Genomic DNA, 14160 nt, shown 5'->3' with positions numbered 1-14160 from the left:
CTTCCCCCTGTTCTTAAACTGTGACCTCTGGTTCTGGACTTCCCCAACATCAGGAACATTTATCCCACATCAGCTTGTCCAATCCCTTAAGAATTTTAAGGTAGACACAAAATGTTGGAATAACTCAGTGGGTCAGGAAGCATCTCGGGAAAGAAGAAATAGGCGACGTTTCACACAATCCTGGGAAACTGTGTTGCTTGAAATGGCGGAGAGAACAGGATCAAAGCACGTTGAGGCTTCATTTGAATTAGGTTGTTGCTGATTAACGTTGGAGGGATGCGACTGGCAGGGTAGCAATCTAGGTTTAGGTTTATTACTGTCATGCGTACCAAGGTACAGTGAAAAGCTTTTTCAGTTCAGTTTAGTTTATTATCACTTGTACCGAGGTACAGTGAAAAAAATTGTTGTGTGCTAACCAGTCGGTGGAAAGACAATACATGCTTACAATCGAGCCATTGTCGGTACAGTGAAAAGCTTTGTTCTGCATGCTACCCAAACAGATCAGATATAGCATACACAGATACCATCAGTTTACTCGGATGTCCCATGGGGGAACCAGTTGACCAATACGAACCTGGTTGGAACATAACCCCAGTCCACAACATGTTGGGTATTCTAGGTAGAGCTAACATATATGGTGTTTCTTTTTCCTTTCTGAAAAGGCCAAACAATCAGCCCCGCTTCCAACACACTTACTGAGCATCTCCTTGCCGAATCAGGTCACAGATCTGTAGAATCGACTCCCAATCAGTTTCTAGGAGTAACTGGCTTGTTGCTTTTTCTGTTTAGGAAGAGAAGGCAGAGTGGTTTATTGACAGGCCTAATGCAGGCTGTGAACAACGGCACATTCAGCAAACTGCCTGCGTTCCTCCAGTCTTTGTAAAGCAGATCACAATAGAGCTCAATCACTGGGAGAGGGTCAGTGAGAGCTGATTCATCTTTCCAAAACAGAAAATGAAAGCAGCTTGTGTTATTTCCCACCAATCACATTAAACACGAGAGAGAAATGGACATAAACTTGAATGTGGTAGAACATAATTCCACTCCCATGTCTTGTGAAGTCATAGGTTTATGGCAGCCATTTCCAGGCATCAGCCGAATCTCAAAATACCCAGCGGGGAGAGACTGTACATTGTGTTACATAGAAAATTGGTGCAGGAGGAGGCCATTTGGCCCTTCGAACCAGCACCGCCATTCATAGTGATCATGGCTGATCATCCACGATCAGTAACCCGTGCCTGCCTTCTCCCCATATCCCTCAACTCCACAGGCTTGCTTTATTATTGATACATACACAGGAGTCTAATAAACACACAGTGGCTCCAACTCATGTCGTTCAGAGGGAGAGGTGGAAGAAGGAAGAAAGGAGGATGGACCACACACACACAAACACTGAACATGTTTTAGACACAAATAGCTGGATGAACTCAGCGGGTCAGGCAGCATCTGGAGAAAACTAATTAGGTGATGTTTAAGGTCGAGACCCTTCTTCAGACTGAGACCCTTCTTCACCCTCCCTCAGCTATCGGTGACAGCGAGACCGAGCACAGACTGGGCGATCGTTTCGCTAAACACCGTTGCAGCATGTCTAGAGAACATGGATTGGTGATTTTTCAGTCTGACAAAGGGTCCCAACTGATCCAGGCTCTCCAGAGATGCTAAAATGGAGAAATAAAGAACTGTAGATGCTGGTTTATACCAAAGATAGACACAAAGGGATGGAGTAACAGCGGGTCAGGCAGCATCTCTGGAGAATATGGAGAGGCGACATTTTGGATTGAGACCCTCCTTCAGACTGATTGGGGGGGAGGGGGGGAGAAAGGGGGGGTTTAAGAAACTTGGAAAATGGGAGAGGCAGGACAAAAGATGGCAGGTAACAAACAGGTCGACATAGGGGAGAGGTGGGGGTTGACAAGTAGACAGTTGGAATGAAGGCCAGACAGAAGAACAGTGGGTGTAAGACAGAGATTTCTTCTTCACTCAGAGGCAGTGAATGGTTGAATGGTGCTTTTATTGTCACATGCAAACACACAGAGAAATTCCCTTTTTACGTACAGCCCAGTAAAATATTGCCATACCCAAACACAATCCCCAATTGGCAGAACATTTAAAAGGCAGGCACAAAGTGCTGGAGTGACTCAGCGGGTCAGGCAGCGTGAAAAGATACTGTGTGTCTATCTTTGGTATAAACAGCACATTGTGCATTTGTTTAGTATAAACCATCATCTGCACTTCCCTCTTGTAACATTGAGAGTATTAACGGGATATGGGCCAAGCACGGGCAAGAGGGACTGACTAAGAGAGAGTGCCTGGGTTGGCATGGGCAAAGACAGACACAAAATGCAGGAGAAACTCAGCAGGTCACGCAACATCTTTGGAGAAAAAGGAATAGTCATCGTCATAGAGTAATACAGCGTGGAAACAGGATCTTTGGCCCAACTTGCCCACACCAGCCAACATGTCCCAGGTACGCTGGTCCCACCTGCCCACATTTGGTCCATATCCCTCCAAACCTATCCTATCCATGTACCTCTCTGTTTCTTACACGTCCCTGATAGTCCCTGCCTCAGCTACCTCCTCTGGCAGCTTGTACTGTATGTTTCTTTTTTTTCCTAATTAGATGTGCAGCACTTTGGTCAACGTGGGTTGTTTTTAAATGTGCTATACAAATAAAATTGACTTGACTTGACCCACCGCCCTCTGTGCGAAAAAGGTTACCCGTCAGATTCTTGTTAAATCTTTACCCCTTCACCTTAAACCTGTGACTGTGTCCTCTGGTCCTCGATTCACCTACTCTGGATAAAAGACTTTGTGCATCTACCCGATCTATTCCTCTCATGATTTTATACAGAGGTGGCATTTCGGGTCGAGTCCCTTCTTCAGACTGGGGAGAGTGAAACAAGAGACAGACACACAAAGTACTGGAGTGACTCAGCGGCTCTCAGGCAGCAGGAAAAGGTAGGTACGTGTGCGTCTACCAACCTACCTTTGGTATAAACAGCACTTTGTGCCTTTCTTTGGGTGTAAACCAGCACCTGCAGTTCCCTCTTAGAACATTTAGAGGGGATTTTTGAGCAGGTTTGACGCTGAGTTACTCCAGCATTTTTTGTGTCTATCGTCGGTGTAAAGCCCGCATCTGTAGTTGCCCTTCTTGCAGACTTGGTGGGGCGGGCTGCCGGGCTACTGGAGACCGGGCCCAGAGACAACCACAACCTCGGGGCCCAGCCCCGGCCTTAAGCCTCTAATCTCCGCTCCCCAAATCCAACGACGGCTTTCCGACCCCCATCACCCCCTCTCAAACCTCAGAGGGGAGGGGGATTAGCTTCTTACCGAGGAGCCGCTCGAACGGGCCGCCGCCTTTCCCCATCGTCGCTTCGCCTCGTCTGTTTGTTTGTTTGTTCCCTTCGCTGCCGGGTTCAGGCGCTCGCCGCGGACACTCACCCCCCTCGGGTCCTTCACGGGGGAGGCGTCGCTCGGCTCTGACGTCACCCACGCCCGCCCGCGTGACGTCACGGGCACTAACATTGCCCGCCCCAGAGATAATTAATGGCGAAATAATAACCGCAGTTTAGGTAGCGCTCGTATGGGGGTGAGGAGGATAGAAACTAAATTGTCGTTGTCTGGAGTGAGCCGGGCGGCGCGGTGTTTGGACGTCACGGCGGCCGGCCGTTGCCGGGGTAACTGAGGCCTGTGCGGCCGAGTGACTCGGAGTCGCCTCACTCCAGCTCGCCGTACGGAGGGGACATCGGCATCCCGCTCGGGAATCGCTCCTAGCATCGCCGTCCCCCGCACCCACCCCTCCCTCCCTCCCTCCCGTAGCCATGGCCTCGGCCTCAACCCCAGCCCCGGGCCTGCTGCTCGGGGCGACGGCGACGGGGAAAACCCTGCTGCTCAAGACGCTGCACAATATCCTTTAGGCTGCCGGTCAAGAAACGGCACCAAAGCTTCATGTGGTACAAATGAATAAGGGAAATGGAAGAGAACTAAGCTTCAAGCATCAGGGAGCGGTAGCATACTGATCCTTCCACAGGCTGAACCTGATTTACAAATACAATTCATTGCCTGTGGAGGCCAAGTCAGTGGGTAATATATAAGGCAGAGATGAACAGATTCCTGACGTTATGGTGTCAGTGGTTATGGGGAGAAGGCAGGAGAATGGGGGGTTGTGAGAGAGAGATAGAGATAGAGATAGATCAGCCATGATTGAATGGCCTAATTCTGCTCCTAGAACTTATGATTCCCACCACACAAGTTGGGCAGTTTAAGAAATCCAAAGTTCAAACATTGGTTGCTTTAGTTTATTGTCACTGAAGAGTACAGTGAAAAGCTTTTTTGTTGCCTGCTATCCAGTCAGCGGAAAGACTAAACATGATTACAATCGAGCCGTCCACAGTGTACAGAAGATGGACACAGAGTGATGGAGTAATTCAGCAGGTCAGGCAGCATCTCTGGAGAAAAAGGATGGGTGATGTATCGGGTTGGGACCCTTCTTCAAACTGAAAAAGGGTCCCAACCTGAAACATCACCTATCCACATTACAAGAGATGCTGCCTGTCCCGCTGAGTTCCTCCAGCACTTTGTGTCTAGCTTTGGTAGAAACCACGCCTGCAGTTTCTACTAAAGGCTATGTTTATTGTATTAATTTTTCGCAATTTGACCAATATATTTTACTACATAGTGACAAAAATTGATTTTTCTTTTTATGGAGAATGTTTTTTGTATTATATTATCTATTGAGTAATGTGTTTCCAAACCACTTCAGTAAAATACATTAAGGATCTGGAGTGTAAATTGATAGTTATCATATATTAACCAACACTTGTACCTCCTCCAACCTCATCTACTGTATCCGCTGTTCCAGGTGTGGACTCCTAAATATCGGTGAAACCAAGTGCAGGCTTGGCGATCGTTTAGCTGAACATCTCCGCTCAGTCCGCCTAAACCTACCTGATCTCCCGGTTGCTCAACACTTTAACTCCCCCTCCCATTCCCACACTGACCTTTCTGACCTGGGTCTCCTCCATTGTCAGAGTGAGGCCCAACACAAATTGGAGGAACAGCACCTCATATTTTGCTTGGGCAGCTTACACCCCAGTGGTATGAATATTGACTTCTCTAACTTCAACCAACCCTTGCTTTCCCTCTCTCACCATCCCTCCCCCCTGCCCTGTTCCCTGACCAGTCCGACTGTCCGAACACCGGTAACCACGACAGTCAGTGTAAAGAAATACATGAGTACAATCGAGCCATTTATAGTGTCTAGATGCATGATATGGGAATAATGTTTAGTACAATGTAAAGCTAGTAATGTCCGATCAAATATAGTCCGAGGGTCACCAATGAGGTCGATAGTAGTTCAGGACAGCTCTCTGGTTGCGGTAGGATGATTCTGTTGCCTGATAACAGCTGGGAAGAAGCTGTCCCTGAATATGGAAGTGTGCTTTTTCACACTTCTATACCTTTTTGCCTGATGCTATCCAATCAGATCAGATGTACCATTCATAAATACAATCAAGTCACACTCAAGTATAATTGATAGAGCAAAGGGGGAGATACAGAATACAGAGTATAGTTCTCAGCATTGTAGCACTTCAGTGCTATAGACAAAGTCCAATGTCCACAATGGGGTAGAGGTGAATCAAACGGTACCCGAGCTTACGGAAGGACCGTTCAGAATTTGTGGTACAAATGAAGAAGAAAAAATCCAAACCCTTTCACCTCTTGCTTTAAATTAACCCCAACCGATCACAATGTTGCTGAGATCTGCAAGGTTAACAATTTTATTCCCTATATGCATTTTACATCATGATGAAATTTAAAGGCAGCATTCAGAGTCTGAATATCCCATGTGAAATGATAGTCATACAGTGATATAGCGTGGAAACAGGCCTTTGGCCCAACTTGCCCACGCCGGCCAACATGTCCCATCTACACTAGTCCCACCTGCCCGCGTTTGGTCCATATCCCTCCAAACCTGTCGTATCCATGTACCTGTCTGTTTCTAACACGTTGGGATAGGCCCTGCCTCAACTACCTGCTCTGGCAGCTTGTTCCATACACCCACCACCCTTTGCATTTTCACACTTCTGTACCTTTTTTGTTCGTTGGGAGAGGGGAGAAGAGGGAGTGGCTGGGGTGAGACTCGTTACTTAGTTATCGCTGCTGGCTGGGGAAAAATCCAAGAGTTACCTACCGTCTTCAGTTTGGAATTGATGCCGGCATTTAATCTGCTTCGCCCGCAGGTGGGGACTAACTTAACCGACATCACCATCAACAAGAGGAGAATTACAATCCGAGAGCTGGGAGGCTGCATGGGTCCCATCTGGCCAAGTTACTACGGAGACTCTGAAGCTGTGATAGTGAGTATGGGTAGGGTGGATCTCTCCCCACACTCCCTGCCCGCTCACCCCACAAGCAGTGGCTCCCTCCTGCTCCTGAATCGATACCGTGTTTTTAAATCTTACCTCAGCCAACTTTATAACAGGCACAGGAGGGGGAAAAGAAATCTCATCTTCCATAAGTGATAGGAGAGAATTAGGCCATTCGGCCCATCTAGTCTGCTCTGCCATTCAATCATGGCTGATCTATCTTTCCCTCCTAACCCCATTCTCCTACCCTCTCCCCCAATAACCCCAGACACGTACCAATCAAGAATCTGTTAATCTCTGCCTTAAAGGTACCCACTGTCTTGGCCCCCACAGCCTTCTGTGGCAATGAATTACACAGATTCACCACCCCACCCTGACTAAAGAAATTCCTCCTCGCTTCTTTTCTAAAGATACATTATTGAACTAGTTATTCCAGGTTATTGAACTAGTTTATTTATATCATGGGTTCTGACAGTGACAGTTAGAGAGTAACATCATCATTGAAACACGCCCTTCGGCCCAACTCATCCATGCTGAATAACATGTCCCATCTACACTCATCCCTACCTGCTTGCGTTTTGCCCAAATCCCTCAAAATCATTCCTATCCATGTACAGATACATTTCTATTAAATGACGTTATCACATCTCCACTGGCAGCTCGGTCTACATTACTATCACCCTCTATGTGAAAAAGTTGCCCCTCTGGTTCCTATTAAATCCTGACTCTCTCACCTTAAACCTCTGCCCTCTGGTTTTTGATTCCCCCACTCTGGGTAAAAGAGCATTCACTCTATCTATTGCCTTCGTGAGTCTTATAGGGTCAAGGAAAGATGGTTTACGTTGAGGCTTTGTTTCCACCAATCTTTCCACCACCACGCACAAGAAGCCCCATAGTATGCAGATGCTGAGAAGTGTGCTCAGCTCCGGCTGAACAAGTTCTAATCTTGAGATGTGGATTCGATAAGAAGGAGTCTTATACGCCTCTTCTGTCTCGTCTGCTGAGCTCCTGGTCCTGAAGCCAGGCACCAATTACTCCAGCTGCCCCTTCACAGTGTTAATAGACACAAAATGCCGGAGTAACTCAGCGGGACAGGCAGCATCTCTGCGTGCAAAGAATGGGTGATGTTTCGGGTCGAGACCCTTCTTCAGTCTGAAGAAGGATCTCGACCTGAACTGTCACCCATTCCTTCTCCCCAGAGATGCTGCCTGTCCCGCCGAGTTACTCTGGCATTTTGTAAACCAGCATCTGCAGCTCCTTCCTGCACCTTCACGGTGTTGAATGTTTTGCTCCCTAGTTTGTCATCGACGCTGCCAATCCCACCCAGATCTCCTCCTCGTGCATTCAGCTGCTGGAAGTCCTCACAGCTGAGCAGCTGCAGGAAACTCCGGTCCTAATCCTCTTCAACAAAGTGTAAGTACGGACTCAAGCTGCAGACCCAAGGGGGGGGGAAGAAAGGAGGACCCGGTGTGGGTGGGCCGCCGTGAGGAGTGGGGGGGGAAACAAAGGAGGACCCGGTGTGGGGGGGCCACCGTGAGGAGTGGTGGGGGGGCAGGTCAGCCGTGGGGGGGCAGGTCAGCCGTGGGGGGCAGGGCCATCTTGCCCGGGGGCCCACGAGCATAGGGGCCCCCATGCTGATCTGTGTATGTTAAGTGACTTGCAATAAATAAATACTACTTTTAAAATGTAGGTTCAATAAGTGCTTTATTCGCAACATTTTCGGTCCCTAAGTGCTTCTCACAGCGATCTGTAAGTGCTTTTCGCAACAATGTAGCACCCTAAGTCCATCGCTAAGTGCTTTTCAGTAAGTGCTTTTCGCCGGCACGACGGGGGGGGGGGGGGGGGGGGGCTGGTAGGGAAAGGGGGGTGGGGGAGAGTAACGGTGGGGGCCCCAGTACACTGCTTTGCCCGGGGGCCCATAATGCTGTAAAAACGGCCCTGGGAGGGGGGGTGGCAGGGGGGAGAACAAAGGAGGACCTGGCACGGGATACTTTGTCAGCGCCCTTTAAGTGGCGGCTCTTTGCATACCTTGGGTATGCAAAATGAAGAATTCCATTGTGACCTGTCACATGTGACAATAAAGTGTTCATTCATTCATTCAGCATTCTGGCTGCCAGCCTCTTCCTCCAAGTGTGGCATTTTGGGCTGGGGTGGGATGGGCTGGGTGGTGAGAGAATGCATGTGGCACCAGTCACTCATTGCATTTGATTGAAAAGTGAAGACTAATTTGATTGAAAAGTGAAGACTAATCCTGGGCCATGGAAACCAGCAAAGATTGTCATAGAGTGATACAGCGAGTAAACAGGCCCATTGGTCCAACTTGCCCACATCGGCCAACATGTCCCAGCTACTGATAGACACCAAATGGTCCACATCCCTCCAAACCTGCCCTATCCATGTACCTGTCTGTTTCTTTCATGCTGGGATAGTCCCAGCCTCAACTACCTCCTCGAGCAGCATGTTCCATGCACCCACCACTGTTTGTGTGGACAAAGTTACCCCTCAGATTCCTATTAAATCTTTTCTCCTTCACCTTAAACCTACGTCCTCTGGTCCTCGATTCACCTACTCTGGGCAAGAGACTCTGTGCATCTACCCGATGTATTCCTCTCATGATTTCATACATTTTATAGGCGGGGGGGGGGGGGGCGTGGGGCGGCACGGTGGCGCTGTGGTAGAGTTGCTGCCTTTCTGCGAATGCAGCGCCGGAGACCCGGGTTTCATCCCGACTACGGGCGCTGTCTGTACGGAGTTTGTATGCTCCCCCCGTCACCTGTGTGGGTTTTCTCCGAGATCTTCGGTTTCCTCCCGCACTCCAAAGACGTACAGGTTTGTAGGTTAATTGGCTTGGTGTAAATGTAAAAATTGTCCCTAGTGTGTGTGGGATATTGTTAATATGCGAGGATCGCTGGGCGGCGTGGACCCGGTGTGCCGAAGGGCCTGTTTCCGCGCTGTATCTCTAAAACTAAAGACTAAAACTAAATCTAAAATATATCTATAAGATCATTCTTATTGCTGGTGGATGCAGGCGAGGCGGGTTTAGATAGGGTTGTTTGATATAAATTGTTAATGACTACTATTTACGCTGCTTTATAAGCCCAGGGGAGTGACTCGAGCCTCTCATTTCAGTGACCTACCCTGCCACATGTCCCTGGTAGAAATGAAAAGCTTGTTGCGGCTGGATGACATCTTGGCCTGGTCCAAGCAGAGAATCAGCGTGCTGGAGGTGAGCGCGAGGACCGGCACAGGCCTGGACCAGCTCCTGAAGTGGCTGCACACTCACCTCAAAGGGAAACACTCGTCCTGAAGGCAGAGTGCACTCTGCGCCTTCCCCCCCCCCCCATCCCGCGCGGTCCACTGATAATGTTCAGGAGAGCCCAGAGACACAATGCCCGTGATGGTGTCCTCAGTGTGTATGATGGTGTCCTCAGTGTGTATGATGGTGTCCTCAGTGTGTATGATGGTGTCCTCAGTGTGTATGATGGTGTCCTCAGTGTGTATGATGGTGTCCTCAATGTGTATGATGGTGTCCTCAGTGTGTATGATGGTGTCCTCAGTGTGTATGATGGTGTCCTCAGTGTGTATGATGGTGTCCTCAGTGTGTATGATGGTGTCCTCAGTGTGTAGGAAGGAACTGCAGACCCTGGCTTAAACCAAAGATAGACACAAAATGCTGGAGTAACTCAGCGGGACGGACAGTGTCTCTGGAGAGAAGGAATGGGTGACGTTTCGGGTCGAGACTGAAGAAGTTTGAAGAAGAAGTCTCGACCCGAAACGTCACCCATTCCTTCTCTCCAGAGATGCTGCCCGTCCCACTGAGTTACTTCGGGTTTTTGTGTCTATCCAATGTTTCCTTAGTAGCTGGAGGGTGCAGAATCTCCCACCATCTGTGGGAGAGACACAGGCAGTGGCAAGATCCTGCGCTGTCTGAATTGCCCTCAGCTTTGTGAGGACGAAAAAGGTTCATCTGAAGTACATTTGTAACAAGGCATATTTCTTTTTTATCCCCCCCACTTCTACTTTCTGTCTGAAGAAGGGTTCCGCCCCAAAACGTCACCTATTCTTTTTCTCCAGAGATGCTGCCTGACCCGCTGGGTTACTCCAGCATTTTGTGTCTATCTTCGATATAAACCAGCATCTGCAGTTCATTCCTGCACAGAATGGGAAAATTGTAGGGCGGCACGGTGGCACAGCGGTAGAGTTGCTGCCTCACAGCGTCAGAGACCGGGGTTCGATCCTCACCTCGGGTGCTGTCTGTACAGAGTTTGTACGTTCTCCCTGTTGCGCCTGGGCTTCCTCCGGATGCTCCGGTTTCCTCCCACATCCCAAAGACATGCGGGTTTGTTGGTTAATTGGCTTCTGTAACTTGTCCGCAGTGTGTGTAGGATAGAACTAGTGTGTGGGGATCCCTGGTCAGTGCGGACTCGGTGGGCCGAAGGGCCTGTTTCCACACTGTATCTCTAAACCAAAAATTAATAACCCTTGCCTCATGATAAATATGACACTAGATGACTATGGTTCCAGTTAGTTTGGGCTGAATATACCTGTACATAGAAAATATCAAAAATCATCTACTTGTCAACTTAAAAATTCCTCTGTGATATTGATATTGATATATGTGATATTGATGTCTTTTTTCTATTTATTTTTAAATAAACTAATCCTAAATATACGTTCAAGAAAGGCAACAAACAATGCTTGACTTTCTTTACGTTGTGTTGCTTAGTTTATACTTTTGTTTGGTGAGCACATTACCTGTTGCCTCAGTTAATATGAAACTCGTTTTACTAGCAGCCACCGACTTTATAGAAACATAGAAAATAGGTGCAGGAGTAGGCCATTCGGCCCTTCGAGCCAGCACCGCCATTCAATATGATCATGGCCGATCATCCAAAATCAGTACCCAGTTCCTGCTTTCTCCCCATATCCCTTGATTCCGTTAGCCCGAAGAGCTATATCTAACTCTCTCTGTAATACATCCAGTGAATTGGCCTTCACTACCTTCTGTGGCAGAGGATTCCAGATTCACAACTCTCTGGGTGAAAAAGTGTTTCCTCATCTCACTCCTAAATGGCCAACCCCTTATTCTTAAACCGTGACCCCTGGCTCTGGACTCCCCCAACATGGGGAACATTTTTCCTGCATCTCGCCTGTCTAATCCCTTAAGAATTGTAGATGTTTCTATATGATCCCCTCTCATCTTTCTAAATTCCAGTGAATACAAGCCAAGTCAATCCATTCTTTCATCATATGTCTACATTCATTATAGACCTCAGTCTTTTCTCTTCAATCAGCAATGTTTGTTCTCTCCTTCATAGCTACAACTTCGAGACTGTTGCTGAAAGATAAAGATCTACTGCTTGTATTTACTGTGTATGTTATGAATAAAGTATATTTTCAAAATAGGTAAATGAATGGGTAAAATATTCAAGTACGTGGCATGGTGGCTCAGCGGTAGAGTTGCTGCCTTGCAGCGCCAGAGACCCGGTTTCAGTCCTGACTACGGGTACGTTCGCCCCATGACCCGTGTGGGTTTTCTCCGGGAGCTCCGGTTTCTTCCCACACTCCAAAGACGTCCAGGTTTGTAGGTTAATTGGCTTCAGTACAGATTTTAAATTGTCCCGAGTGTGTCGGACAGTGCTAGTGTACGGGGTGGTCGCTGGTTAGTGTGGACTCGGTGGGCCTGTTTCCGCGTTGCTTCGCTAAACTAAACAAAAACCCATGTGCGCTGAGCTTAAGGAAGGACATTGTGGAGAGGCACTCGCTTCCTTCAGTTTCTCAACAGTTTCTCACCGGGCGGCACGGTGGCGCAGCGGTAGAGTTGCTGCCTTACAGCGAATGCAGCGCCGGAGACTCAGGTTCGATCCTGACTACGGGCGCCGTCTGTACGGAGTTTGTACGTTCTCCCCGTGACCTGCGTGGGTTTTCTCCGAGATCTTCGGTTTCCTCCCACACTCCAAAGACGTGCAGGTTTGTAGGTTAATTGACTGGGTAAATGTAAAAATTGTCCCTAGTGTATGTTGGATAGTGTTAGTGTGTGCGGGGATCGCTGGGCGGCGCGGACTTGGTGGGCCGAAGGGCCTGTTTCCGCGCTGTATCTCTAAATCTAAAATCTAAAAATAAAAATAAAATCCAGCCCAACTCCTGAGACGACTTCTGCAAAAGTACATGACAACCCACTTGTTGAAGAGAAGGGTGCAATTGTCACAGAAACAGAGAACACGAGGGGAACTTGCTCCACGCAGAAGGTGATAGGTTGCTGCTGCCAGAGGAGGAAGATGAGGCTGGGACTATCGCAATGTTCACAAAACATTGAGACAGGTACATGGATAGGACAGGTTTAGAGGGATACGAGCCAAACGCAGGCAGGTGGGACTAGTGTAGATGGGACATGTTGGCTGGCGTGGGCAAGTTGGGTCGAAGGGCCTGTTTCCACGCTGTACGACTCCATGAATCTATCAGCTACAGCCCCCACCCCACCAAATGACAAACAACAGAAAAAAGATTTACTTTCAAAGTCACTTTAATTATCTGTGATTAAAACAGTGTTGAGTCACTGTGGCTACTGGCAGTCCCACACCGACATTCACAGAGAACGATTGGAGTTCATCAAAATATTATTTAAAACCATTTCCATCTTATCCTGTGCTCATCATAACTCGATGCAACACAAAAAAAAATTACATCAGCTGCCTGATTTCCCTTGTAAGAGTGAGAAAGACGGAAATGGAACCACTTCAATGATTCAGTTTGAAGATCGGATTACTAACTATTGTAAAACCCCTCACTGTAAACAAGTGACTCATTAAAATTCTTCTGACGAAACTCAAGTTGAAATATTTCCTTCAAGTTGTAAATGTCTGCAAAGGCCTTTAAGCTGCTCCCTCCAATTTTCCAATGTAAACTGTTCCAAGGGAAAGGAGTGCATCACAAAATGTGGCAGCTAATTGTCTACAGTGTTCCGCTTGGAACTTTGACCTGCACCACCCTGAGCCATTGCCAGCTTATGAGAACGGCTTACTTCTTGGGCAAGGTCGAAATAAAGTGCTGACCGTCACAAACCTGCAAACCAAACTATTGAGTATAGAAGATCGACACAAAATGCTGGAGTAACTCAGCGGGTCAGGCAGCATCTCTGGAGAGAAGGAATGGGTGACGTTTCGGGTCGAGACCCTTTGTCAGACTCTGCCTGATCCGCTGAGTTGCTCCAGCATTTTGTGTCTATCATCAGTGTAAACCAGCATCTGCAGTTCCTTCCCACACAGGGGCGGCACGGTGGCGCAGCGGTAGAGTTGCTGCCTTACAGCCCTTGCAACGCCGGAGACCCAGGTTTGATCCCGACTACGGGTGCTGTCTGTACGGAGTTTGTACGTTCTCCCCGTGACCGTGTGGGTTTTCTCCGGGATCTTTGGTTTGCTCCCACACTCCAAAGGCTTACAGATTTGTAGGTTAATTGGCTTGGTGTATATGTAAATTGTTCCCAGTGCGTGTAGGATAGTGTTAATGTGTGGGGTGGCTGGTCGGCACGGACTCGGTGGGCCTGTTTCTGCGCTGTATCTCTAAACATATCGAGTATAGAAGTTGGGAGGTCATGCTGCAGTTGTATAAGATGTCAGTGAGGATGCATTTAGAGTATTGTGTTCAGTTCTGGGTGCCGTGTTATAGGAAAGACGTTGTCAAGTTGGAAAGGATGCAGAGAAAGTTTACAAGGAGATTGCCAGGACTCGAGGGTCTGAACTATAGGGAGAGGTTGATCAGGCTGGGACTCTTCTTTGGAGCGCAGGAGGATGAG

The 14160-nt window shown here is 48.2% G+C and overlaps 3 protein-coding genes across 7 annotated transcripts in view; 1 reads left to right on the top strand and 2 right to left on the bottom strand.

Moving 5' to 3' along the window:
- The window catches only part of hgs (hepatocyte growth factor-regulated tyrosine kinase substrate), a 31741-nt gene extending 28286 nt beyond the window's left edge, over window positions 1-3455 (bottom strand). For all 3 annotated transcript variants that reach the window (XM_078401400.1, XM_078401401.1, XM_078401402.1), the window contains exons 1-2: window positions 3331-3455; window positions 697-781 (exon numbers count right to left, since the gene is read on the bottom strand). In XM_078401400.1, coding sequence (XP_078257526.1) covers window positions 697-781; window positions 3331-3367 — 122 coding nt within the window. In that variant the 5' untranslated portion in view covers window positions 3368-3455. The remainder of the gene's footprint in view (window positions 1-696; window positions 782-3330) is intronic.
- A 41-nt stretch (window positions 3456-3496) lies between these two features.
- Window positions 3497-10073, top strand: arl16 (ADP-ribosylation factor-like 16). Of its 3 annotated transcripts, XM_078401899.1 has the most exons (5): window positions 3497-3677; window positions 4862-5097; window positions 6243-6359; window positions 7666-7781; window positions 9498-10073. In XM_078401899.1, the coding sequence occupies exons 3-5, from the start codon at window positions 6312-6314 to the stop codon at window positions 9673-9675; spliced, it is 342 nt and encodes a 113-aa protein (XP_078258025.1). In that variant the 5' UTR covers window positions 3497-3677; window positions 4862-5097; window positions 6243-6311; the 3' UTR covers window positions 9676-10073. The 3 variants fall into 3 exon arrangements, with proteins under 3 accessions (XP_078258025.1, XP_078258026.1, XP_078258027.1); XM_078401900.1 differs by lacking the exon at window positions 4862-5097; XM_078401901.1 differs by lacking the exon at window positions 4862-5097 and having other exon boundaries at window positions 3497-3953.
- A 2819-nt stretch (window positions 10074-12892) lies between these two features.
- slc26a11 (solute carrier family 26 member 11) overlaps window positions 12893-14160 on the bottom strand; it is a 27231-nt gene continuing 25963 nt past the window's right edge. The window contains exon 18 of the mRNA XM_078401399.1: window positions 12893-14160. This exon is cut by the window's right edge and continues 1017 nt beyond it. The gene's annotated coding sequence lies outside the window, so the exon portion shown is untranslated.

Source organism: Rhinoraja longicauda, chromosome 6 (assembly GCF_053455715.1).
Source record: "Rhinoraja longicauda isolate Sanriku21f chromosome 6, sRhiLon1.1, whole genome shotgun sequence".
Classification (NCBI taxonomy): Eukaryota; Metazoa; Chordata; class Chondrichthyes; order Rajiformes; family Arhynchobatidae; genus Rhinoraja; species Rhinoraja longicauda.
This window is presented reverse-complemented; position numbering and strand designations above follow the sequence as displayed.

Bases quoted from the DNA above. Each gene is read 5' to 3' on its own strand.
- arl16 (XM_078401900.1), top strand. From the start codon at position 6,312: ATGGGTCCCATCTGGCCAAGTTACTACGGAGACTCTGAAGCTGTGATA. The intron at 6,360-7,665 runs GTGAGTATGGGT...TTTGCTCCCTAG, and splicing joins GAGACTCTGAAGCTGTGATA to TTTGTCATCGACGCTGCCAA. The intron at 7,782-9,497 runs GTAAGTACGGAC...CTCTCATTTCAG, and splicing joins CTAATCCTCTTCAACAAAGT to TGACCTACCCTGCCACATGT.